This window comes from Lytechinus variegatus, chromosome 3 (genome assembly GCF_018143015.1).
Source record: "Lytechinus variegatus isolate NC3 chromosome 3, Lvar_3.0, whole genome shotgun sequence".
NCBI classification, from domain to species: Eukaryota; Metazoa; Echinodermata; class Echinoidea; order Temnopleuroida; family Toxopneustidae; genus Lytechinus; species Lytechinus variegatus.
In genome coordinates this window covers 39,850,562-39,877,364 of record NC_054742.1, presented here as the reverse complement: position 1 = coordinate 39,877,364, position 26,803 = coordinate 39,850,562, and the positions used below count along the sequence as shown (strand labels likewise).

At 35.9% G+C, this 26,803-nt stretch overlaps 1 protein-coding gene across 1 annotated transcript in view; it reads right to left on the bottom strand.

The window, feature by feature from the left end:
• The window catches only part of LOC121410999 (A disintegrin and metalloproteinase with thrombospondin motifs 9-like), a 136,737-nt gene extending 114,049 nt beyond the window's left edge, over positions 1-22,688 (bottom strand). The window contains exons 1-4 of the mRNA XM_041603454.1: positions 22,535-22,688; positions 18,488-18,665; positions 14,255-14,338; positions 12,547-12,671 (exon numbers count right to left, since the gene is read on the bottom strand). Coding sequence (XP_041459388.1) covers positions 12,547-12,671; positions 14,255-14,338; positions 18,488-18,568 — 290 coding nt within the window. The 5' untranslated portion in view covers positions 18,569-18,665; positions 22,535-22,688. The remainder of the gene's footprint in view (positions 1-12,546; positions 12,672-14,254; positions 14,339-18,487; positions 18,666-22,534) is intronic.
• Between the last annotated feature and the right edge of the window lie 4,115 nt (positions 22,689-26,803).

Below are 26,803 nucleotides of genomic sequence, written 5' to 3'. Positions count from 1 at the left end.
TCCTTGGTATGCCACTTTGTGGAAACCTACCTTGGACAATCTAGAAACCTCTGCTTCTATAGCTATCAGGCACATAAATACAATGAAAAAAATAAAATTATTTTACATCTATTCATATCACAAATACCAACACTTCATTTCCATGTATTTTCATACCTGTATGGTTACAGAATGCAATATTGTAGCTATGAATGTTTCCACCGACTTTGACATTCAACTTTTATCTTTGGCACTATGTTTGAAGGAAGTACTTAATTTCGGCAACAGGGGGCCCTCGTCTATTAGCCAGGTAACCCATATGTACAGATCATGTAGCAAAGAATTGATCTGGTCTTGACCCACAGATGACCGTGAAATGAACAGTCTAGCCAATGTGAAACTGGTTCTCTATCAGCCCTGACTTTGCTTTATCTCAAGATTCTAGCCTGGCAAGCCCTCTTTTAAGAAACCCTCATCCTAATCAATCCAAATGACAGAATCCGCACTTATGTATGGGTTCCTGTTTTCTAGTAGTGTGTGATAGTAGAGATGAAAACAACTATCTTCACATGCAAATTTGTTAAAATTGTCACCCATAAACGTGCAACTATTAAAAAGTCAGGATTTTGATATCAAGATGAGCTAAACAGCATCACCATTTGCATTTTCATCCTCATTGGGACAGTTTGCCCGACCAGTAAACGGCCGGGATATGTGAAGACTTGGGCTGGTGGAGGTGGGAGTTATGAGCTGAAGCATTCATGGAGGTCACTTTAGCATTGGACTTCCATCCCATGTCCTGCCAATCATTTCATCAATTATTTTACAGAATACCGTTTCCGAAATGGAATTGAGAGAGTGACAGGTATTAATGGTGATACCTTGACCAGATGTCCCATACACGATGGACTATGCAGGTTGGACTGCACATGCATATATATGCAAGTCTTGATACGTAGCTATTTGTAAAATAGCAGAAGTTCAACATACTAATTTTGTTGCAGACCAAATGATAAAGGCCTATACCATTGTTTGCATGAAGTTATACTCAATCACAAACCACTGTCCTCATAATGTAGGCTTTTTATTCATTATTTCATAATTTTTATCATTTTCTTGTTAGGAATATGTGATCACTACAACTACTGCTACTACTACTACTACTACCACCAATCAAACTAATATGCCTACTTCTTCCATTACTAATAATACAACATGATCATAACCACTACTTCTATCCAGGTATCACAAAAGTGATAATCATAATACTTCATAGAGCAAAGCTCAATACAAATTCTATCTACTCTTCACTAGATTATTAATAGTTCATACCCAAGGCTAAGTTCAGGGTTACTAAAGGTTAAACTCTATCATCCACCTCTTGAGTAAAGAAGGCCTATACACAAGAAGGCCTACATGATTATCAAGGGCTCAATCTTCAAGTCCAGAAACTTCCCTTCAGCTCTACCACATCAATATGAAAGAGGAAAAATAAATGTCTGATTTGGCCAAACCACATCTCTGTCAAGAGCTGCGAACTGAACTTGGCGGTGAACCTTTTAAACTCTGCCAATAATAAAAGCATTATTCCATTTCTTGCTTGGATAAATTGTTAGTATTTAGATGGGAGTAATGGGGAGTAGTTTATGACCAGGGTCACCTTTGACAGATATTTTATTGCCCATGGTCTGACACAAATCCATTTATTTCTGCCAATTGTGGTGTTCACACAACTCAAAGAAACAAGTTTTGTTTGGACCGAACTTCCTTTAGTTTTCTTAGAAACTCAAAGAAGAGACAATATCCCACACTATCAGAATTAATACAAACTGATTGATGAATAACCCATTCATGGGGTTCAATACTAACCCTGATTTATAGGAAGTATGATACATAGGATATTGCAGCTGCATGCATTACCCCACTTTGCAAAGTCATTTTTAATTTCAGACATCACATTGGCAGATTTGGAGTTTATGCACTGCAACCTTATTTTTGTAATTATATAGGAAAATAACAGTGCCATGTTACAATCCTATACAAAAATTGAAAGGGTGTTGTGAATATTGAAATTTTCCTTAAAGTTAAATAGGAACTTAATTTATTTTCTTTAAAAAAAGGGGGTGGTAATGAAATGCAGAGGAGAGAAAAATTGTAAAAAGATAATTATATGGTTGAGAATGGGAGCAGAGACAAAGAGATAATGACAAAGATAAAGAGACATAAATAAATGAAGACAGAGAGTGATTGAGAGAGAAGATGAGTGAAACTCATTGGATAAACTGATACATGTATTTACATTTTGGATGTTGTGAGTTTTGAAAAAAAAAGGATCATATACCTTTTTTTTTTACATACTTTCAGTGTTCCCTGCCTCAGAATATCAATTACTTAGTTTTCATGCTTCATCCAAAATAAAACCTTCTAGGGAAGTGTTGCAATATTTTCAATCCAAGAACCAATCTTCCTGGGAGGAAAATCTTCATTTTCACGATTTGCAGGTTGTCTGTTTCAGAGTGCTCTTCCCATCATGACCTTGCAAGAAACATCACTGGAAACTGATTCAAATTATTCAGAATGTCATTAAAGCCAAGATGAATGATGAAATAAAAAGGTAAACTACATTGGTTCATCTTGAAGTGCAAGTCATTGAGTATGGTTATTGGACTGAAAATCATTTATCAGGATGACATATTTCTGTCTACTTTTCATTTAGGACATCTAGGAGTGCCTCGGGTTCATAACCTACTTTCTGTAATCAATGGCAATTGCAATACCAACCTGGATGGTGTGAGGTAATACCCCCCCCCCCCCCCACAACCCAACTCACAAAAATGAAGGGCCTACATCTTATATGCTCCAAACAATATAGGATCAATGTCCAAACAAAGCATTTAATTCACATGAATTGCCAGGATACAATCTCTGATTCTCAATAAATTTCATGTTGTTTCTTCTCTGAAAATGATTCTGAAAATAGCATATATATTTTCCCTCCTTTTACAAGGAGTTCTTGTAATAGGTAGGCCTATATAATCAATCAGGCAAGAGTATATAAAGTCATTGTAGGATTGTCATCAACCTTGGAGGAGGATGAAGATGTAGGCCCTACATGGATAGAGACTGATATGCACTGAACAAAATACATAAAGATAAACAACAGAAATCAATCAGGTGAAAGATGAATTTTATATAACTGTCATAAAACCGTCAGTTTGACAGGAGAATAGGCCTATAGGTTGATACGGACCATTAGTACCGATTCATTGAAAACTTGTTGTATACTCAGTAATGGGGGAAATTTGGTTTAATCAAACTGAAATAGTCATGGATGGGTGATATTTTGAATATCAAGAAGATGTGTACCTGGCCACTGTCTCCATCTGATTACATGTTCCTCCCTTGCCATAACATCATACCTTCTCAGGTTTAACCCCACCCCAACCATCCATCATACACAATTCACTAAATCATGCACCACCCTAAACCTCAAACCCTGTAATATACTCTAGCCCCCTCCCCTCCACACCACGATCCCCTTTCACCACACCTAAAATAGACCTCCAGCTAGCCTGTGTAATGTTGCCCCTGCGCACCTGAATATCATGCCATTCCCTTGCAGGTACAGGTGCCAGAAGGTAAGCCGATACCCAAAGAGGGAAGGTTGGGCTCAGACGAAGGCATTTGTCAAAATATTATCAGGATTTGATCATGTGTTGCTCTGACCCAGAATCGGCAATGGTTACAGTATTTCTGGACCGGGTATATATGCTTTTATTCTTGTTTTCCCCTTTTTTTCCTGTTGGTCCCTGCCAAAGTATGCTCGGGACGGATCAACGTTACAGGAAGCGACACATGGTACATTATTGAAACAGCTTTGACACCTGCATGCCTAGCTCTAGGGGTATATGACTCAAACTATTTCAGTCAGTAGCTGGGTGCTATGAACGAAAGGTGGTGAAAGGAATAACACATGATCCTGCTCCTTTTGATCAATGCAATAATTCAATCTATTCTAATACATAACATTCAGTAATTACTGTATCATAGGGCCTATCTCTATGTCTCATGTCTAAAATCAGAATGCCACAAAATCTATCACTGATGCTATGACCTTATCGCTCTAACAAGAAGAGCACACTATCTTTCTACACAAAAACCTACTTCATGCATGAAGATATATGAATGGCTTCTCAAGAAAGCCTTTCTTCCATCCACAAGATATATCGTTCTGATGGCCTTCTTGTAGTAGGCTAATGATGTGTAAATAAAGGAACAAAAAAATTAATGATGAATACAAAAGACTATCTTGAGTCCTTCAATGGTGATTTTCTATCCCTATCCATCATTTATATGCTTCTCTCTTCCTTTTTGCTATTCTTAGGATCTCTCTCAGTCAAATATTAAAGCTGATATTCTGTTTTGGTACTAGCAAAATATTAGCAACTCTGACAGCAGTCCGAATTGTCTGTAATGCAAGAAGATTCATGAATGTGTAATAGCTTCTTACATAAATTCAGGTGAACTTCAGTCTTTCTGGCCCAAACTTGTGCCTGGTTATGCTAGTCTGCAGGCCCAGGCTCTGATTGGAACTGTATTAAATAATTAAGTCAAATCCAACTATATGCCTACATATCCACATGGTCTGCATTGCAACTACCATCACACCACCACCTAAGCATTGTAATAACTACAACATTATCTGAAGTCTGAAGAGACTGAGCTCTTAGCCTAACACACCTTTTGCCCCTAACATTCAACCCAAGAGGGAAATTTCCACAGCATCAATAGTCTTACTAAATTGTATTGCTACTGATCAGTAAGTATGATATCATCATCATCCATTTTGGGAGGACCTACCAAAAGTATATTTCATCTTTAACCTCTCTACCCCAATGCTCTCATTCTCCCAGATGGAAGGGGGCTTCTCTGACTGCAGTCAAACCAAGAAAACCCACCTATCATTTCTTAGGTTTAAAACCTAAAAGAGGATTACTGCCCTACTAAAGCCTCAGTCTTAACCCCCATAAATCTATGTCTGTCTTGATGTACAGGAGCACTGGCATGGGAAAGTGACTTTTTAACAAAATTCTTTGCACTACAAGGAGCATTATTTACAATATCTCTCATGCAGTAGCAGACCCTCTTCATGTATCTCCTATTTCTATTTTATATTGTTTTAAAGCTGCTCCTTATTTTCCATATTATTTACCAGTTTGTAATGGAAAAAATCAAGATGTAGCTTTCCATGTCAAAGAATTATGTTTTCTAGCCTCGTCTAGTTAACAGGAAATAAGCTCCATTGCTTTCATTGTCATCCTCATGATTTGAAGCTGGTCAAGCAAGACCATTGGATGGAGCTCTATAAAAACCATAGGTCTCTACTGTCTATAGTAGTCTCAGGCAGAAGATATGGAGTGGGTCAATGGAAGTTGGTAAAATGCAAAGACCTACGATAAACAGCTAAATAAATATCACATGGGAGAACAACACAGCTTAGCTGTCAAATGAGACCAATGGCAATACAGTTGCCTGACATAGCAGGATTAAAGTAAATAAATATAAGAAATGGTTAACAAACATATAGGCCTGCATTTAGCAATCATCCAACATATATGCTTGCTTAGTATGGATTGAGCTTCATACAATTTGAAGGCACAACTGTCATTACAATGAAAAATTGATCAAGTGGAATGATCTATAGGATTCCCTTAATAAGATGTAATCTCATTCTGATGCAAGTAATCATGTCAAGACTAGATAAGACAAGCAAGTATAATGACATGGGCTAATAGCATATATAAGCAATGATCCAAAAATATTGTGTTGGTCGCATCAAGATCTATTATTTCATCAGGAGAGGAAGATTATCTGTGTCTTACCAAGGAGGTATAACTACATGTACTATGGAGTATTACCCTAATATCACCCATGGGTACCAGGGTAGTAAAGCAGATAGTATTACAAGGATCTGAAATACCTACTGGAATTAATGCACTAACAGAACAGATTGAGGTATTTCAAACAAGACGTTTCGATGATCATTCCCTATAGTCACCTTTTAACTTTTTCTAATTACGCCAGCATTAGTACTGATGAGAAAAGTAGACAAACCCACTCTCCATTCAATTTTAGCTACTGTTGCCAACTTAATATAGTGGATCAGATACAATTAGAATGTAATGACACCAAGCTGGGATATTATATCGCCAGCTGCCTGCAATGCTTGGCGCTACAAGGTAGCTCCTAGGTCTACATTTACTCATGTAGTTTCAATTGCTTTAGGAACTAGATAAATCTACAGTTCCTTGATTTTAATGGACTAAATATGCAGAAGAGCATCCCGCTGCGTTCTTATCTTAGGACACACACTGGTCTTTTTTTGACAGCAATATATAGTCAAAGGAGTGTCTCAACAGAAAGACACACATATGTGGTTCAATGCAATAGGTACACTACAGGAAATTCGCTCAAGGTACATTAACTAGAATCATGTTCTTCTAACAACAATAGGAAACATAATGTTTGAATCGCAGATTGATAAGAGGTCAGAAGTAACATTGAAAACCAGGTTCTATATAGCGTGCTGTTTCAGATGGACTAAAAAGAGCAAACTTAGCAAAATGATTGTTGAATGAAAAACCAGGCTTATTTACACAGCCCAAAAACTCATACTATTTCTCTAAATAAACACAATCGAGGGGTCAGATTTTCTTTGCATTTTATAGTACCTCAGATTATTCAATATGATCCAGGGATATCTACAGCATCAAAATCTAGTTGCTTAATCAAAGGTGCTGATGTGACTAAAAAAAACCCAAAATACATGTATATCTATTTGTGTTTTAAATTGAGAAAAATAATATTACCACTAGAAAAAGGTAATCAAAAAAAATTATATATTCAGTTGAGCCCGAAAGGTGGATAGAGTTCTGGTCACAAGAAAAACTAATATTTAACTTATACCACGGTCTCACAGCTCAGTATTGCTGTGCTTAAAGTTAATTGTATGGAGCCGAACTCAGTATGTGCAGCTTAATTTGAGGGTAGCAGTCTAGATATTTTGAAACTATCAAGCATTGTCTAGCACAGGCCTGAATAATATAACGTTTAGGCCTTGCGCCTTCATGTTTTTAGCTTTAGCATGTTTTACCTCGTTCTCTTAGATATCCCTGCATAATAGGTCCATGGTTTAAGCAATAGGCAGCAATAAACCCTGGTGCGAAATTCAAACAGAGCTGAGAATGCCCGTCTGTCACTGGTCCGATGTAAATATTTCCTGAACACACGCTCTCCCAGACATCAACATTCATACAAATCAAATTCACACAAAGCAGTACAAAAGAAAACAATCATATCTGACTTCTTTTCCATTCCTCCATCAATTACAAGCAGGAATGTGTTTGAAGTTCTGTTTTCATTCCAAATATATTTGATTCTCCTCCATATTTGAAAAAACAATCTGTAACATGCCCAAAGTGGTAATTTTGATAGCTGGGTGTTTACATCAAATAGGTAAAAACAGACTCTTTGAAATGTGTGCTATATAAGGTCTGTAAAATAGTTTCTTTTGATTGGAGCAAGATGTTTGGTAGTGCATAAGAGGTAAAAACATCCTAAGGGGGAGCTGAGACAATTGAAACAAGTTTCAGGGTCATTACAAACACTACTCATGGACATCAACTTAATATTCTTTAACACCCTTTCTTTCAACTATTGAATTGATCAATCAACAGTCAAAATGGTAGACAATTGATGAGACCACACACAAGTACACATTCTGCACCCTTACAAAATATGTAGGCCTATATATACACACACAAGCAGCAATTTTGGATAAAATACCTGATATACAATCTTATCCATTTACATGTAGGCCTATCATATATCAATATCACAGTTTGTGAACCCACATCTACTTACATACATGTATGTTATGAGATTTCTCCATTCTGTTTTTACCACAACAATGAATATTCAAAACTGAACTCCTACTCATAAAACTTCAATACGTCAGCTCACTCATCAAGATAGAGAGCTTTTTCAATCACTTCATTTTCTTTGGTAATTAGGGGTTTGGGAAGGAGACAGAATAGTTTAAAGAGAGAGAAAAGGACCCTATACTGCGTTGTAGTATAAGTATGAATATACTTTTTCAAAACAAAAGGCAAACAAGCAGCACATAAATAATCACACACACATTTGCAATGTCCTTTTCAAATCAAAGCAGTCCCTAACCTATCTAATTTACATCAGATTTTTATGAATTACAACTGCATTGAAGCAACCTAACCTTGCAAATCATGTTGTACAATTGTTCACTCACAAATCATTTTCTTTTTTTCTTAAAAGTCAATTTAGCTGAATGAGCCTGCCTCATTGCTTGGGTGGGCTCTTCCCACACTATTTTTAAAGAAATATTCATACTTTGAACACAAATATAATTATTTCTTTCATTTCCCTGTCTCTATGTCTCTCTTTCTCATCAATCTCTCCAGTCTCTCTATCAATACTGATAGATAGATAGATAGATATATAGATAGATAGATCGATAGATATATAGATAGATAGAAAGATGAATCAATCAGTCTATAAATACATAGGCCTACATATCTCACACTTTTCTACTACTACTCAATCTCTTCGCTTGATTAATGATACATATCTGGTAACTAAAAACGATTATCCAGGGTATCAATATCAACTTGGTGTAATAAGTTGAATTCCAATAAAATCACTCAAGACAGATTGGCACTTGCTCTTCACCCATTCATTCACGAATCTCTTCAAATAGCACAATAAATCTTCAGAAAATATTCTGACAGTTCTTTTCTATATTGATATAAATATTATCTTTAGAACTGCAACAATGAAATTATCCAAAGACTCAGAGGTATCAGAGGGATACATAATTGACTGATAGGCATACATTCGTCTTTTTCAATATAATTTTCAGAAAAATCAAGTAAAATTATCAATCACAAGATTGTGTACTTTGCTAGGGATAATGATGTATTGAATCACACCCTTTAGTAGGCACAATACAAACTTGGCTTTATTCATTGGAGACGATTAAGAGCTGTACTGGGATAAGTTTCCTGTTTGCATTGGACTGAATAGAGAGAAATTCCTTTTGAATTTTCCCTATTGGATTGTTCAATATTACCTACAGCCCTAATGTGAAGGAATGTTCCCTCCGAGGCAGCCTCGTCCTACATCACCGTGACAGGCCAGAGGGATGGACAAACGAACGTCAGCTCAAAGGCCCTCACCACCAAGACAACGTGTAGAAATCAAAAGTAGGACAGCGGTCAGGGCACCAAATGAACCTGTTTATCGGTTCACTGGTGGTATGAAGATGTGCAGTTACCATGGAAACAAGTAAAGCCAATGGAAAGGGTTACTCAAGAACATCAGCAGGCCAACATGTATTGGACATAAACAATCTCTGCAGCAAAAACAGAACCAATATATCTCCCAGGCATGAGAGAGAAAGAGCAATGGGGTTCATTTGGAAAAATATGGTTTGGATTATATTCCAGGTATGTCGTTTCCAAAACTTTGAACAATTACAGAAATTCATCCTCGTTAAAAAATAAACTCAAGTTTCCCCTTTCCAAAATGAGCTTACAGATTTTATCTCCATTGTGTTGACAAAATGTAGGATGGAATAAAGGTCAAAGGTCAACAGAACTAAAGGACTAGAGGGTTTGAAGGTATAAAAATACACTATTGCAGAAAGATGCCTTCAAGAAAAATATCAATATGAAATTAAGAAAAGAATCTCCACGCATTCTAAAGATCAAAACTAGTATTTCATACATTTACCTTTTGCACTTTATAGCGAAATCAGTGGAATAGCATTAGATAAAGAGAATAAAATTAATCAATTCAAGTTAATTAATCCAATCAACAATCTAAATTTCCTTTTCTTAAATCAACATCTCTATATTCCCAGCTGCATTTTTGTTACTTCAAAATTCAAATAAACAAATATTTGTGGTCCAGGGATCATAGAGTGAGTCATCTCAGTAATGAGCAATGGATTTAATAAGAAGGTAATGATATCCTGGAATTCAAAACCAGAGTCATCATTCACACCTTCCATTGCCGCATTATCCATACTTATACTGTGTACCTTCTTCATTAATCTTGATGGTGGGTGCTAATTACCTATTTACTCCTACAAATTAATCAACCAGTTATCACCTAGCTGGTTAACCTGTAACAGGTCAGCAGCTTCTTTGTGACAAAAAATGTCATAAAATACTAAGAAACCACAAGACAATTGGACAAATACACCTGGTACAGTTTGTTAAATGCAGTACAAAGAGGGTAAAACAGCAACCATTGAAAATGCTACCAAATCTCCTGCATGACACAGTAATCACAGTAAAAAAAAAATATTGAATCTTTACAATAGCACTACAGCTTGATTATTTTCAACTAGCATTTCTTCTGACTTTTGATAACATGTAAACGACAAATCAATACCAATAGAAAGATATTTACAAGTCATTCAAAGCTGTGAAATAGTTGAATTAAAAGAGTGTACACTGAAAATCAACAATAAAGGTAAGTAGTAAGCACACATCGGCACTTGTATTTACATTGCTTGGATAAAAATTATGTAAATCTGATCAATTGAAAAGGTTATTTTGCTTATTTCTCGCAACTAATGTACTCATTTTCTACCTGAATCATTTGGTGACATATTATTTATAAATACAAAGACTTGATGTTCATTTTGCTAGAATTATATTCTAATTCATTTTATGATCATTACCAGACCTGGAAGTTACGTTTAATGTTCTCTGAGGCAAGTTCAGATGACGCAAAGACCTACATGTCTAACAAAATTCAATGATCACCAGCCCACTGACAGCAAGACTGATGTTACTTGAAGATTAATGTGCAGATGTAATCAAGTTCAGTTTCAAAAGTCCATCATTAGATGTAAGAGGGAAAAAGTCAAACAGTTTTTCCAAGTAATATCCATTATCATTTCTCAACCTGATGGTCTGGCCAAGACGCAACGGTGGCGGCAACACCTTTGTCACATTCCTGGATAGTCACACACCAAGGCAGACGATCGCTGCATGCATGAGTAAGCCTTGATGACAGGCGCGCTAATGTCACGTCGGTGCCACAGGGAAATTCAATCAGACTCGTTCATCTTCAAGTTCATCTTCAGGTGAATAAAGTATGCACGTTATAATGCAATTAGTACTTTGTGCCACGGCACCGGTTCTCTCTATCACGGATACTGTCTGGCATCCAAGATGCCTTGGTGCCACGGTATTTGACAAAGATTAAACAGGCATCAATCCACAAAGACATTATAGAAGAGGGTATGACGCGAAGAGCTTAGAAGAAAATTGCATGTATCCTATGGCATGTTACAGACCTCTGAACATTCAAAGATCTTGAACTTAACAACCACTTTACATTCTGGCAAGAAGATTCTCTACATTAAAACAATCTTGAAAATCTAATGTTGTGCTCTTTTGACCAAGATTTGATTTTCATAATTTTCTAGGATTGTATTATGTCCTGCTTTGTGTTAATTGTTACCTATTAATTGCATTTAAAGAAAACAAAGTTCTCCGGAATAACAATATGATTGTGGAACTTGACACTGTAATTTTTTTCATTTCTGACTCTCTCATGATTATATTGGGGATTTTAATGTGATATACATAGATAGGCAAGCATCACACAATAGAGGAAACATTCCCCTTATTCAAGTCTCACCTAGACTTCTTACTTACAACTTGTATCAATTTTCACCAACAGTCAATTCAAAATAACTCATCGCTCTTCAGTGTCTGCGGCAATAGCCCTGACCCTTCACCTTCATTCATTTCAAAGTGTCATCATTCACACATTCCTATCTGGTGTCTTCAAGTGTTTTATGACTGCCCACTCCACAAGTGTCCTAATTATCTTCTTGGCTTTCCAGCTATTGGTATCCTTAGAGGACTCTTGAACACATGCAGAACTTTATCAAGTGTGTCATCTGTATAGTCTTTGTACAGGGACCACTCTGATTCAGTCGGCAATGGGTTAACACTTACGTAAACATTGATTTCATGACATCATAACCAAACATATATGGAAATACTTACAATCATACCTATACAATGCACAACATGTCATTAATACATTTATGCAAATAGCTCTCATGATTTGCTTCACATCACAAAGACATCACAGAATCATATGACAACAGATGAATTCATCAAGGCATTGAACTCGAAGACATCATCATAAACTATAATCTTATGAAAGATTCAGTCTCAAAGGAGTCAATTTCAATGTCTTCTATCTATAATTCACTAATGGTTATATTTCTTATGAAAACAAAGCCTTAATAAAGATCTGTATCTGTTTTGAGGACAACTCCCCTACAACAAATCCAGGGACTGGCCAATTTTCCTCAAACAATTTTTCAGGAGGCTCTCCTCTGGTTGAGATATGCTCCAGAAGATTGTTTTCATACAAGAATCCTATCCAGAAGGACTTTGTCTTCACAGGGTAGCTGTTCTATTACAATGTATGACATACCTGGTGAGGAGGATGGCAGTGTCGTAGTGATGGGGATGACTGTCCTCTGCCTGGTTCTGCTGCTGTTGCCAGGTGCAGAAGTTCTTGAGGGTCGCAGGAGCATTGGAGGAAATGTGTGGTCCATCCTGCAGAAGGATCATCAGATATAAAGAATGATACACCAAAAGATGGGAACAATCTTGCATATAGGAACTTTGAAGATAATTTGATTGTTCTTTATTGTTCTTGTTGTTTTTGTTGTTGTTGTTTCTTTTCTTTAAAGTTTCTTTTTCAAGTAGCTATTGCTCAGAAAAGGTATCCTGTGTAGTTCACCCCTCTATCTACATTTCTATCCCATTACCTTAATTTACATCATATTCACAAAGATGAATCTATATTCCTTATAATATGATATATCTTCAGTCTTTCCTCAATATCATATTGCTAAATGAAGTAACCATCCTAAATATTTGAATGGATTAATGTTTCCTCACAGATGTTTGAATGGCAGAAAGATGTAGCCTAGGATGACTAAATGTGATCTGATTTCAATAAAACTTATTAGGAATAACTAATATCCAACCTTTCTTATCATAGACCCCAAATTCTTCCTCAATGAAAAGATACTGTAAGTACTCTTTGTGATCCCTGAAAGTCTTGCAAGGAGGGGGACCTAATGCTATTATCTCTTTGTTCTTTCCTTTCAATCAGTATGTTCAATGATGGGGCTGTTCATGAACTTCACTGATACACTCATCGTTTTTCTTCTCAACTTTGCTGTCTTTCCTCAAGTTATTAATACCTTCCTCTATGAGTGATGGCCCAAATACCACATCAGTTTCCTGGACAATCAATGGATGCCTCTCAATTTCCGACCAGCAAGGTGGGAACGGGATGAGGTGTTGTAAATACATCTTCACATTTTTAAAGAAATATCATGACTCAAGCGACAGATATATCGCTGCATCCCATAAGTACATAATCTCATTCATGCCCGAAGCTGAAACCGTCAGCTCACCACAACATAATTTTATCTCTCTCATCAAAGTTTTGAACTTTATTTGGACTGCCAATGGGATATGTGGGTTACCAAATTTGAGAGACATGCAGAGGCGGATCCACTGATTAAATCATGCGATCTGAATTTTTTTACATTTTACAATTTGATGTCAGCGGCATTATACCTTAGAGCATCAAGGCTAATCTAAAAAAAAAAAAAAACAGGATCCTAAGGTAGCGATCGATATAAATCTCAACTTAAAATAATTTCATTTTTCAGGATAATGGCATATCTTATTCTAACAGATTTAATGTAATTATTTCATCTAAAGCACCTTGGGCAAATTCTCTCTGAAAAGCAGAAAATAATGCAGGTGAGTCATGTTTTTCCAATGTATGATAACCAATGAGTAGCATTAAAAAGTGATCAAAAAACTAATCATGATACAGATTCTCAGCCAGTCTCTTACAAAAAAGCCTCCTTATGATTAAGACCGTGAACGATTAACTTTCATTTACCACCCAGGCAAAAGTCATTCACCGCTCTGTTTTCTATATCATTTCGTTAAGTCATTTGTGAATGAAAATTAATCTAACTCAAATTGAATTTCATTGTAAAGCTTGCAATCAAACTGTAATTGGACGGATTAAAATCTACATCATGTTATTGAGGATTATTATGTACACAATGCTTCAATCATCCATTTTAATGGTCACCATGGTAACTTACATTCACACTTTGTAGTATTCTGAGCTCCACTAATGTAACATTGATGGCATTGCCTATACTGGGATCACGAAATATCCTGCTGACCTGTCATAAGAAAAATCCATTAAACAGAGATTAGATAATATTACCTTTAAAAATAATTGTTATATTAATAATAATAAATACAAATCAGTCAATATAATTCCTTTTGAAATTGAATAATGAATGTGAACTGCCATTAAGCTGTTGCTATTGGGGTTTAAAGATATATATCTACATCTCAAAAACACTGAAGGAAAAAAAAGCGGTGAGTATATACATATATATGTATAACGGTATATAAAAAGTTAATACTTATTCAAAAATGAATAATGCATTGTAACAAAAATGTGAACAGCAATTCCAATATACCTAACATATATCTGCCAATCTAATCTCGAATAATTCCTTTACAAAGAGATACCAAACTTTGATATCATGGTGATTTATAGGGCCTTTGATGATATAGGCCTAATGCAAAATGATATTGACGAAATAAAAAAAAAGTGGAAGAGCCGTGGTGTAGTGGTTCTGACTCTCGCCTTGTAAACAGAGGGTCGTGTGTTCGAATCCCACTGCAGTCTAGCGTCCTTTGGCAAGGCGTTAATCCACACTTTGCCACTCTCGACCCAGGTGCTAAATGGGTACCTGGTAGGATGCGAAAGATATTGTATGTTTGATTTTGTCAGCGCCATAATGTGGCTGTGACGAATGCAAAGAATGCTCCCCAGGGAGTGGAAATTGTGCACGTTTCATGCTTGATTGAAATGAATCCAATGACCGGGGTAATAATATGCTGTAATGCGCTTTGGGCATTCTGGGAAAAGCGCTTTATAAAAATTGGCTATATATTAAAAAGAAGTCTTTAAGTATTTGGAGTATCCCAGGGACTTCACCAATAATTACCAGGAGTTGGAATTATCATTAATAAAACACATGGATGAAAACCATATACTCGTTCAATGATAAATGCTTATTTCTTGACAGATATATGGAATTTTCGAGTACAGAAAGAACTGCCCTCGCCCACCGCAAAGGCATTTTCGTGAATAGCCCCAAATTAGGATTAAATTGGTCTGGTTAACTTGTGGTCACTTTAGCTCATTAATCCGTATCGATAGGCCAACACTTCTCTCTTTTACTCTCGCCCTCTTCCCCTCTCTCTTGCTGCGATCATTCGTCATTACTGAACGCACAATAGAGGGAGTCAAAGGATTGGGGGTCACCCTGCTGGTCAGGGGTTAATCCTAGAGGTCAAGATCTGTGTTAGCTTTGACCATGTGGGTCTGGAACAGGTGGTATAGCATGACGGAGCCACATGGTGCGAGTCGAGGAAACGTACTCTGCAAGACGTCCATCCTCATCAAACCAGCTAAGACCTTAACTTATGAAAAGTCCTATGGACTTGCAGTGCAGACTAAAAATCATACAGGAGAATATACTCTTGGGATATTGTTTGACATAAGATTTCACCATAACGGTCCTTATTTTGACATAGATGTGTAACTTGCAGGATGTACCTTAATTAGAAAGATGATGGTGCAGTCATTTGGTGTGTTTCTGGAGAGAATCGTTAAATATTGATTCAAAAAACCATATCGCCCTTAAACTAACCTGTTTCTACAGAGGGAATAATCTGATTAACTCACATTCCGCGTTGCAAACAAATGGATTTACACGGCAATAACCACCTAACAGAGGTGGTTATGAGAAACCGTACTTGCGCGATACGGTTATCAATAAACCGCATTGCATCTGTTTAACGATTCTCTGTAGAAACACGTCGATTATGTTCAAAATGGAATTTTCAAAATAGAATTTGTGAAAACAAAGGATCCTATCCTACTAAAACTATACATATATGTATATTGTACATTCCATTATCCTGGTTCAAATTAAACATTGCTCTAACATTACACTTTGACAAAATGCTTACCAATATAAAGTTGAAAATAAGTTTCAACCCATTTAAATGTTTAAGACTGAGTATAGTGACAGGACAAGTCGCTTGGGAAATCTTTACAACAGCAATTACAGATTCCATATTTGAAATCTAACCACCAGACTTTGTTTTTTCAAATTGTCGACATTCATTTATCCACCTTTGTTGATATATGATAAATGACTTTGTCACTGTCCAGTACTGTGAGGTACAACTTTTGTAACACTTCCAAGTTTTTTTGTTTTGATTTTACGCTGCATGGCCAAACAGTGTCTACTGACACCGTGGGTGAACCAGAGAACACCCTCAATAGGCAAACTTGTTTGTAATCAGAGTACATGGGAATGGAACCACTTAAAAATGATTTTCATTTCTGGGTCATCAATTCAACATGTGTGGCGGATCACAACAAACTACAAAAAAAATGACTGGAAAACAGGCTTTGGGGGGGTTTCTCTTCTCGTAGAAGAATAATAAAATACTTGTCATATTTTACAAACTCATTGCCCTGAATTTAGGTTAATGTGAGAACCTTGTCACCTTGTGGAATACCATTGTTTTGAGGTTTCTTTCCTTTCTGGTGCAAATATTTATTTGTAATAGTTATTACTCACTTCAACAAGTTTTCAAAAGCTTTTTTATCAAGACTATACAATCTCAAATTGAGCTGCACACGTGTGAATGACAGTGGAAGAGACCAAGTAGCTAAGAAGAGACTACAATGTGGAAGCTTGAGGGATGTCCTACTTAGTGTGTCCTCAGAGAGCAGGTATCTGATTTCCCACATGTAGGTCTGCTTGGTACCTCTCACCCTCCCCTAAAACACTACCTAAACCAATCTCAATCAAGACCGATGACCCCACTTGACACATCGTTAGACAAATTATGAAGTTTGATCTCTTTCTAAACTCACTCCACATTCCTTTCGCCACATCAGACATGAGCTTTGAAGGGGAGAAACGGAAAAGAATGGTGTCAAAAATTAAAGCCAGGTTTGGGGTGGGAAATAACAAAAATATCGCCCAGGTATACAAGACATCCCATTGGATGAATTTTGCCTTGGATGACCCGAGAGATGCAGTCCCAGACCAAGGGAAGATGGGGGAAGCCTCAAGATGCAAGGTAGGGGGTCAAGTGTTTATGTGAAGTGGTTCTTACCTTAGGAAGGTAAAATATCATGCATGATATGCCATTCAAAATATTGAAATATTGAAGGCATTTCACATGAGAATGTGAGAATTTATAGCTTAATGACTTGACAGAGGTCAATTGAGGAATGTTTCATTCACTATTGGTTGACACGCTCTTTGGAGATGGTAACCAACCAACCAACACAATTACCCTATTGTGTAAGGAAATGTATTAATCAACTCAATGTGTGAATAATTCACAAATTTATCAATTTGTGACATAAAATAAAACAATATTTTAAAGACTAATGGTTTCTTTGCAATTCACCTGTGCTGGGTGCTATCATTGATACTTGATTACCCTAAAATGACTCCTAAAAATTCATATTTTTTAACATTAAAGTGATTGGTTAACATTGGTTTGACTTTAAAAAAATCTAAGCTAGAAGGTCACACTTGTCACCTGTGTCTGTGATATGTTACAAAAATGAAGCCCAGAAAAAATTGTGTTCGAAAATAATCATTTAGTGGTTCAAAAATTGAAAAATAAAGTGACCAGAAACACCATCTCAATTTCATCCCATACACTTATGTGTACTATTTATGTGTCTATAAGACGCCTATTTACAAAATCGGGGTTCGCATTGCAGTTTTAGCTTTTCATTCTCAATAATGGTTGTTTTCAGGGTTTATTAGTTCTAATACATGTACTTGTAATTTTTTAAATCAGCTGCTCACAATGTTAAACAATACCTTTAACCTTAGCAGTTGATTAATGAGAATTACAAAGTTTCAGTTTAATGATTCTGTCATTATTCAAAACTTTCTTGTGACATTTCCACAATCATAAAAAAAGGTATTCTTAAGTCTCTGACAAAACTGACAAGTGACAAACTGAAACTGACAAGCTGTAGCGTGATCAATTTAGCACTTGTCATAATTTGAAGGAATTCATGTGATCAAAGTCACACTGCAATGATCTTTGTGTTGTCCATGCCAGTATGGACAATGTCCATGCCAGCATGAAATAATTGGAGAAGTACAAAAAGTTTGCAATAGATTTTCAAATGTACAAGAGCTCATAAAGATCTATCATGCAAAAGGTGCATTGATTAATATAATGTCTACAAAAGTGGAACATACCACTGCAACCAATGTCAAGACATAGAGTTGAACTCCTCTTCCATGATGTTCCACCATCTTATGATCGGCAACCACCATCATCTCCAGGTATCTCTCATAAGAGATGAAACGTTTCCCTCGATGATGCGGTCGGCTGGAATCTGTTGCATCCTCTGCATCTCTTTCTTTCCATTTGAGGCTAAAAATAAACGAAGTAAGAGGTTTAAATTTCTGATTAATGGATTCCATGATTGAAACAGTGACAATTGCTATCAAAACAAACATAGATACTGACCTCATACCCGATACTAACCAATCACATACTGATTAACCAAAATACAATAACAAGCTATACCCTAACCATAACCCTGATGATAACGCTACACTTTAAAAGCTACACAGTGTTAATAACAACACCAGTCAATGTGCTGAGAGGACTACAACCTCAAGTGTACAAAATATACTATGGGGTTTGTATATTATAACACCAAATAAAGTTTAAATAACAAATAACACCATGCATGATTAATTTTACACTGGCGTAAACTGCTTAGTGTAGACTCATTGAACACTTGTGGAGTTTTGATGCCAATGGTCATGGACTGTTTTCAGGAGCAGATGTTTGGTAATCAATTACCAAAAACTTGCTTATTTTCTACGGTTTGGCAAGGTGTGTTGGAACAGTTTCTTTTTCAGATATAAAATCATTTACTATTCATATTGTTTATGTTACTACAATTTAGAGGTTACATCAAATTAAATAATTCAACAAAATATAATATCTAAAATGGCTATCACAATAATCTATTAAAACAAAATAACATCTAAAATGGCTATCCAATTAATCTAAATGGTGTGTTGAAAATGTGTCAAAATTATTAGTGGTGTACTAAAATTGATAGCTTGGCTGAACTTGTGAAGTTGAGAACATGCACTGTGAGCTTGTAATAAAACTCAAAATAAATGACTTCATAAAATGCACAAAGAAGCCAAAATATATTCAATTTATTCATTGTGATTTCTATTCAAAGGCAGACAAATTGTTAAATAACATATCGTCGGCGGTCATCCGAACCGTGTCCTATCACACATACGGATGGAGCAAACCCATTTTAGAGAAAATCGACTTCAAAGTTAATTATAATTTTCACACTTAATTTCCCAGCCTTACAACGTATTCATTGCTAGAAAAAAACATGGTTGGAAGGACCAAGACAGTTGCCTGACATTAGTGTATTTATTTTACACAAAACCAAGCATCCCAGAAAATATCGCAAAAGAGCTACGTACGTGTTATTTGGGTTTGAGCGGTTTAGATTTTCCCTTTACAAAAACGCCATAGGGAATACAATAACCTTGACCGCGATTTCAATGCGCGTGGTTGGTCAAAACCTCGTATCGCTTTTCTCGCGCAAAGTCAATGCAGTTCCTAGTGCCTATATGACGGTTTGGCTGACTGGGTGCATTGAAATCGCGATCAGTCAAAACGTTGTCTCACTCTGTTACAGCACACATTTTTTAATGGGATTTGTGCATTTTTTTAAAGATTTGTATGGCATCGTGGTGAAAATCCTCTCAGATCTCAGAAAATTGAATAAATTGCTGCCTAGAAATTTAGTTATAAATAGAGTAGGACTTGTACTTTCATTTCATGAAAAAATCTTGAATCAACTTTTTTGACCAAAATTTACTGATACATCGGTTTGGAAGACCGCCAACGATATATAGGCCTATCCTGGCATTGGTTTTGAGGTGCTAAAGCCAAATATTGATATTTTATACAAAGAAATGCTTTGTTATTGCAATGCCATAATTCAACATTTTTGTTGACACCACACAAGGGACCATTCTCACCGACAGTGAAAAATTGCTGTAAAGAAGATATATTTATTTTCTTCCAATAGAGACATAAAAAGCGTATTAAATAAAGCAAGGGACTTAACTTACAAGTCCTCTAGCATTGTTTTTCATTTCTTGGTAAATTCAGTAGTTTTAACTGCATGAATATTTATTATGACATCCAACACTTCCTCTTGTCTATCATAAGTTGGTACAGTTCAGCACATCTGTAGCACACACGCAAAAGATCAAAAGTTTCCTGGCAAGCTGATTTATACTGGTATTGAGTGAATGTGAATGCTGACTTCAAGAAATCTTTTTTAAGTTGAAAAATTTAGTAATATTTGCAAATGAGAATGACCCTACTGAATGAGCGTTTCAGTGAAGAAAGCAACAAATGCAGGAACAACAGGGAATGTCAACCAGCAAGTGAGTGGTCACGAGGTGGGAGAAATACAGTGGCTTAATCACAGCCCAATTATATTTTGAGTGTTAGGAGGGGTTGGCAAAGATTAAAAATGACAAAGATGAGAATTTAACTTTGAAATTGTCAGGAAGTGAAGCGTTGCTGATGGGAAAGACCTCCTCCCGAGTCTGACAATGACTTGACTTTTCCTTCACCTTACACTTGAAATACCAGATATTTATTTCAATTCTACAAAGAGTCCACCTCTAATAGGTATACATTAATGTCAGGAGAAATTCTTTGATAAGAGTTAAATAATAAAAATGGCCATGAAAAAGTCAATATGGTAGCAAAATGTAACTTCAAACTTGTTTTCTATTCACGATAGCAGGGGAGCATATAGCCCTTGCATGGCTCAACATCATTATAAATGCAATAAATACTTTTTTGAAGTAAATATCTTCAAGTAAGCCTAAGAAATATTAAAAAGTTTTAGAAAGTGATATAGGCCTATATAAATAAAAAAGATTTAAAATGAATTCAGACTGACTTTAAGTATAGTGACTAGAAAAACTGTGGGATCATACTAGCTTTAAATCTTGAATGATTGAATTAAACTCAGCAGAGCACATAATCATACCAAGCAGAAAGACTCCTTTCAAAGCTGCACTTTTACATGTACTTTATTATGGCATGAAAAAATATGTCTGTTGTTGGCTTGATGCAACTGCAGTGGGGTCCCTGGATTTTGGCTCAAACAAGCTTCATATAATACAATGTTTTAGGATTTACACACTGTGCACCCCAAAATTGAGAAAATGGGATATAGGCCTATATCTGAATATGAAATATAATATAAAGCAGTATATCAATATCCAATCAATTACTACCACCAATCAATTAATTATAGTGGTGTATCATAATTTAGACCTACTTCTAAGGCATAGGCTACATGTAGTATTTGGAGGATATGTGCATTTGTTTTGTTTTTGTTTATTTTTTTTCTGTTTCAAATTCAACCAACTCTTTCAACATCAAACATTAATTATAAGTCTGCACTGTGAAAACAGGACCCTGCACAATACAAACAAAGTTCACATAACACACAGGAGTCAAGTGTTGATTTATCACGGTAGATTATTGCCTTTTGATTTCCTCACACAAATTATGTTTGTCCTGCATTCCAGCTTATTTTTCATTGGTCTGGATGCTACAAGGAGAAGCATGCTATCAACTTTCATGATCAAGAGGCATTTACCCATTAGCAAACAAAATTGCTTGTTATTAAATAGTTTCAACACCTTGTAGAACAAAAAAGGTATACATTTACAAATAGCTTCAGACCTTGCAAAGGACATTTGGAGTGCAAACCAATCAAAGACACAATGAATTCAGTTCTAGATTTGAACACTTTAATGAACATGGTAAGTGATAATCATGGATTTACATGGACAATTGAAACATGAAAATATTCCATAATGAATGCATTCTTTCTGCATGAAGTTTCAATATCACACTGCTTTTGTTAGAGCACAACAATAATCAACAAACCTGTCCTTGAATTCTGGGAAGGTGACTCTAATCAGAAGCAAACAATCAAGGGGAATTTGCATTTTACACTTCTATAATTATTTCCGCTATCTGGAAATGAATGTTTATAACTCCATGATTAAATATCAATATATTCCACAAAAACTGTAATTCCAAAAGGAAACCAGCAAAGCTCTGGCATATGAATGACATAAAGTTGACACTTTAAAATGCTGACAACAATGAATTAGTTTGAATTAAGGAAATAATCTTGGATTGAATCTGTAATCTACCTGTTTTGTATGCTTTGAAGAAGTCCATAGACCTGGCCTGCGAGACCATCCTGTGTAGATGAAGAAGTTGGAGCTTTCACAGGCTCATCATCTGAAAGGAAAAATAAAATAACATATAGAATTGGATTAGGTATAATAATGGAGTTGTAAACCTGGAACCTTTTGCAAATAAGTCAACTTGATATTCATACTTGTAGTTAAAAATGGTAAATCCCCAATTTCCTCTCTTCTTTATCTTTGTGTAAATACCAGAAATATGGTATAATTATTCTTTATCCCCAAAATGAATGGTTTTTAAGTCACAAAAAATTATGTAGGGTATCATTTCATTTTATTTCTTTTTTATTTCATCTCCCTGCAACTTGGTGTTTGACAAAACATATGAACCTAAACTGAATAAAAGAATATCCAGGAAAATCTGAAATGAAGAAATTGTCAATGTAATATCTTATTATGGGCTATTGCATCACTGTCACTTCACTGTTTTGCTAGCTATTAAATTTCCAAAGTCTTTATAGGCGGTGCTGCACCATCCCGAGTTTGCCCAATCTCAAGATTTTAGCCCGATCGGCCCTCTTCGCGATTAATCTCAAGATTCAAGAACCCCCATCTCCACCATCGCAAGAATAGCGATTCCTTCTTGAGCGAGGCATCGATGCATTGCCGTGTATAAATAATCCCGAGAGCGTCTGCACCTACGAATTAGCGCGATAATTCGTGAAATAGTGCGCTATTTTGCAAATAATCCCAAGTTGACTTGGGATTGCAATCTCGAGATTAATCCTACAAAATAGCGCGATAAATGCGTCTGCATTGCAAATAATCTCGAGATCGGGATAATTTGCCAAATCAGAAATAGCGCGCTAATTTGAAAACTCGGGATGGTGCAGATGGCCCTATTGGTCCTTATTATAAATTTCATACATTTATATTCAAAATATATTGAAATAAGCTGTAGTTAGAGACCGGCTGAACATGGATATCATATAAATGATATCCTTAATAATTTGAAAATTTGAATCTAAATCATTCAGAATTTTGAGTTATATCTTTAGGATTGAAAATAAATCTAGAGTTAAAAACAATAGGCGATCTGGATATTCTGAATTCCCATTATTCAAATTGGCTAGGGGCTAATCACCTTGAAACCTCTTCAGATTTGTCCTACTATTCTTTATTTCTTCATCTGTTTATTTTGACAATTAGCTCCTGACAGATCTAATTAATCCTTTATCCTCTAAATTTCAACACCTCATACTTGCTCTTATCTATGCAGACATCATACTCAATGTACCCTAGGGAAAATAAGACTGAATCATTCTTATATAACCTTCACTTCATGGACTTACTATGATTGTAAACAACATCCACAACAGGTTTGTGATTTGTACCTCCTAGGTGCCAATGAAATTGAAAATTTATGGTCCAATGAAAGTTGAGACTGTGGATTTCAAGTTTTCTTCTAGAATTTACCAGAATTCATAACTTTCTTATACTTTTTTTAGGGTACACCTGTGAAGTGGTTATGGTCAATCTACAGCTCAAAATGTATCATACACAGCATCTTTTGCTAACATTATTTTCATATTCAAGAAAATATACATTATGTACTAACTCAAATTTGGTTCATTTTCATTAAAAAAGACCGTCGTGCTATGTAGTGTTAAAATCAGTAAATATTTTCCACAAAACAAAAGAATAAAATCTTACATTTCAAATACTAAACACTCACTCAAAACATCTTAAAACACACAAACTCATACAGCAAATATCATATCATCTTTCATCATTAGTACAAAAATAAATATATTCGTAAATACAAATATTAGGCCTGACCAACACTCAAATTCAATATAAATCTAAAACACTTTCTGTCAACATTCTTATATGCACCATTGCTCCTGAGAAGGGAGAACAGAAAAGAATCATATGGTTACCATGGACACGAAACTTGATCAGAGGAAGGGACCCCCTTACTCATCTTCTGCTGGCAATCAAAAAGGTGATTTTTTTTATGAGGAACTTGGGTATATGTTACTTTTCCCCAGGAGTGGCTGGCACCACAACATGAATGGTCTCACCTTGAATCATGGTGATTTGATTAACTTTGAAGTGTATTGTTCCTTGACATGATGTTTAAATTTTCAGTATTTTAAAATAAAGGTATTTAGTTACACTGTAGGTTTAATAAGCTGTCAAAATAAGTGCAATATTTGAAACCATTATGTTCATTAGAAAACTTGAGTGCAATGACCACAGACCAGATAAATGCTTTCCAATTTGTGTCAGTACTTGGTGTTGTTTGACAAGGTGACCTTCTATGAATGATGTGCCAATTCTTATCCCTTACCTCTTCATTGTAACTCAAATTTGTAATAAGGATCTCCATGTGAATAAAGCATTTTTTTTTACTAAATGACCTTCAATGATGTAAGCAAAGTATGAAAAAAAATATTTGAACAAAAAATTTTGATGTTATATTGGTAATCCTTCATTCAGTCTGGCCACTTTTATCATAAGTTATTTTTCAGTTGATCATTTTCAAATGCAATGACCCAATCTACATAGCTGCCATTACCAAGTACCATATGAAATCTACTGCCCCATCATAAAGTCAGTACATCTTGATGTAACTGTGAATTTCTTTCCAACTTCCGTGAGGGATTGTCCTGAATGTAGCAACCAACTGAAGAAAGATCATGATTCTAAACTGCATTAACTCTCTATTCCTCAACAAGTGGCACATCTGCCACATTAAAGATTATTCATTTTCAAAAGTTTGAATTCACAGTCAGACAAAGTGAGAGAGCACTTATGCCATAAAACACAAGATCTGATTTATATTACAACATTTACCAATCAAATCGATGATTAAAATGTCAATTTATTTCAAACACCAGGTTCCCAGACAACAAAGGATATCTTATCATCTTTTTTTTAGGGGGGGGGTTAAAACTATTTCTCAACCAAGGAATTATAAGTCCTATATTCATGTCTGAACCATGGAAATTAATGAAAAAAATATTTTCCCAAATAAATTCCTTCAACAGGAAAGTAGGTATACAGGAAAATACAATTTTTTAATGAATCTGTCAATGGAAGGTGATATAATGGCCATCACACTTCTGTAGGAGTGGAATGGCAGAAAAAAAGAAAATAGAACCATGCTAAAAAATAATTCCGTGATAAACCTTTACCAAATTTTAGACAGGCTTTAACGGACAGCAGTCCTACTGAACTTGATAGGGTGGATGATTCATACTTTGGTTACTTGTCAACCTCATTTTTCATCAGGTCTTTGATGCTGGTGTCCCCACGTAGCAGTGTGAGTGGGAATGGACACCTGTAGAGAGGGGAATCCTCAGGGTGGCATGGGGATTAGTTCCTAGATCCATTCACCTGTCTAGTCTAGCAACCATCCCTGCATGTTCTTGATAACAAGGTCACTCAGGTGGTACGGGGTTTACAAGGTTATGATCAAAATGCATGACAGGATGGAATTCTGTATAGTACACCATAAAGCAAGCATGAAGCAGTAGGATATACTGCACCTTTATGCCCTTTTTACACAGGATTTTCTTTACCCCGGACTATCGCTAACCCTGTACTATCCTTAACCCCGTACTATTTTTTTTCCTTTTCACACATGCCAAATTGTTATTGCTAACCCCGGATAAGGAATGCTTGCTTTTTACACACGAAACTCGCTAACCCCGGACTAGTGGATTTTGTCGATCATTACTTCACTCGTACACTTTTTACACACGCTACAATTTCCTTAACCCCGTACTATAGGTGGGGCCAAATTGCCATTTAGCCCCACCTATAGTACGGGGTTAAGCTTAGCCCACTTTCGTTTTACACATGCGATCTTAACCCCGTACTATTGTTCTTAGCACCGCAATTGGTGGGATAACCCTGCTTTTTTGCAGGGCCAAATAATCCCGTACTATAGGTGGGGTTAGCCCACTTTGCAAAAACGCTGTGTAAAACGAAAGTGGGCTAAGCTTAACCCCGTACTATAGGTGGGGCTAAATTGCCATTTAGCCCCACCAATAGTACGGGGTTAAGGAAATTTTAGCCTGTCTAAAAAGGGTATAAGTAGCTTGACCAATGATATACATTGAAAACTTGAAAACTTAAAGGTATAAACAGTTTACGAATAGGCCTCTACTGGATAAGAAGGGGTTTTTTTAGGGTTTGAATGGTATGAAATACGGGTGAAAATCTTGTATGTCATCACAAACGAGAGTGCTACATACATACATC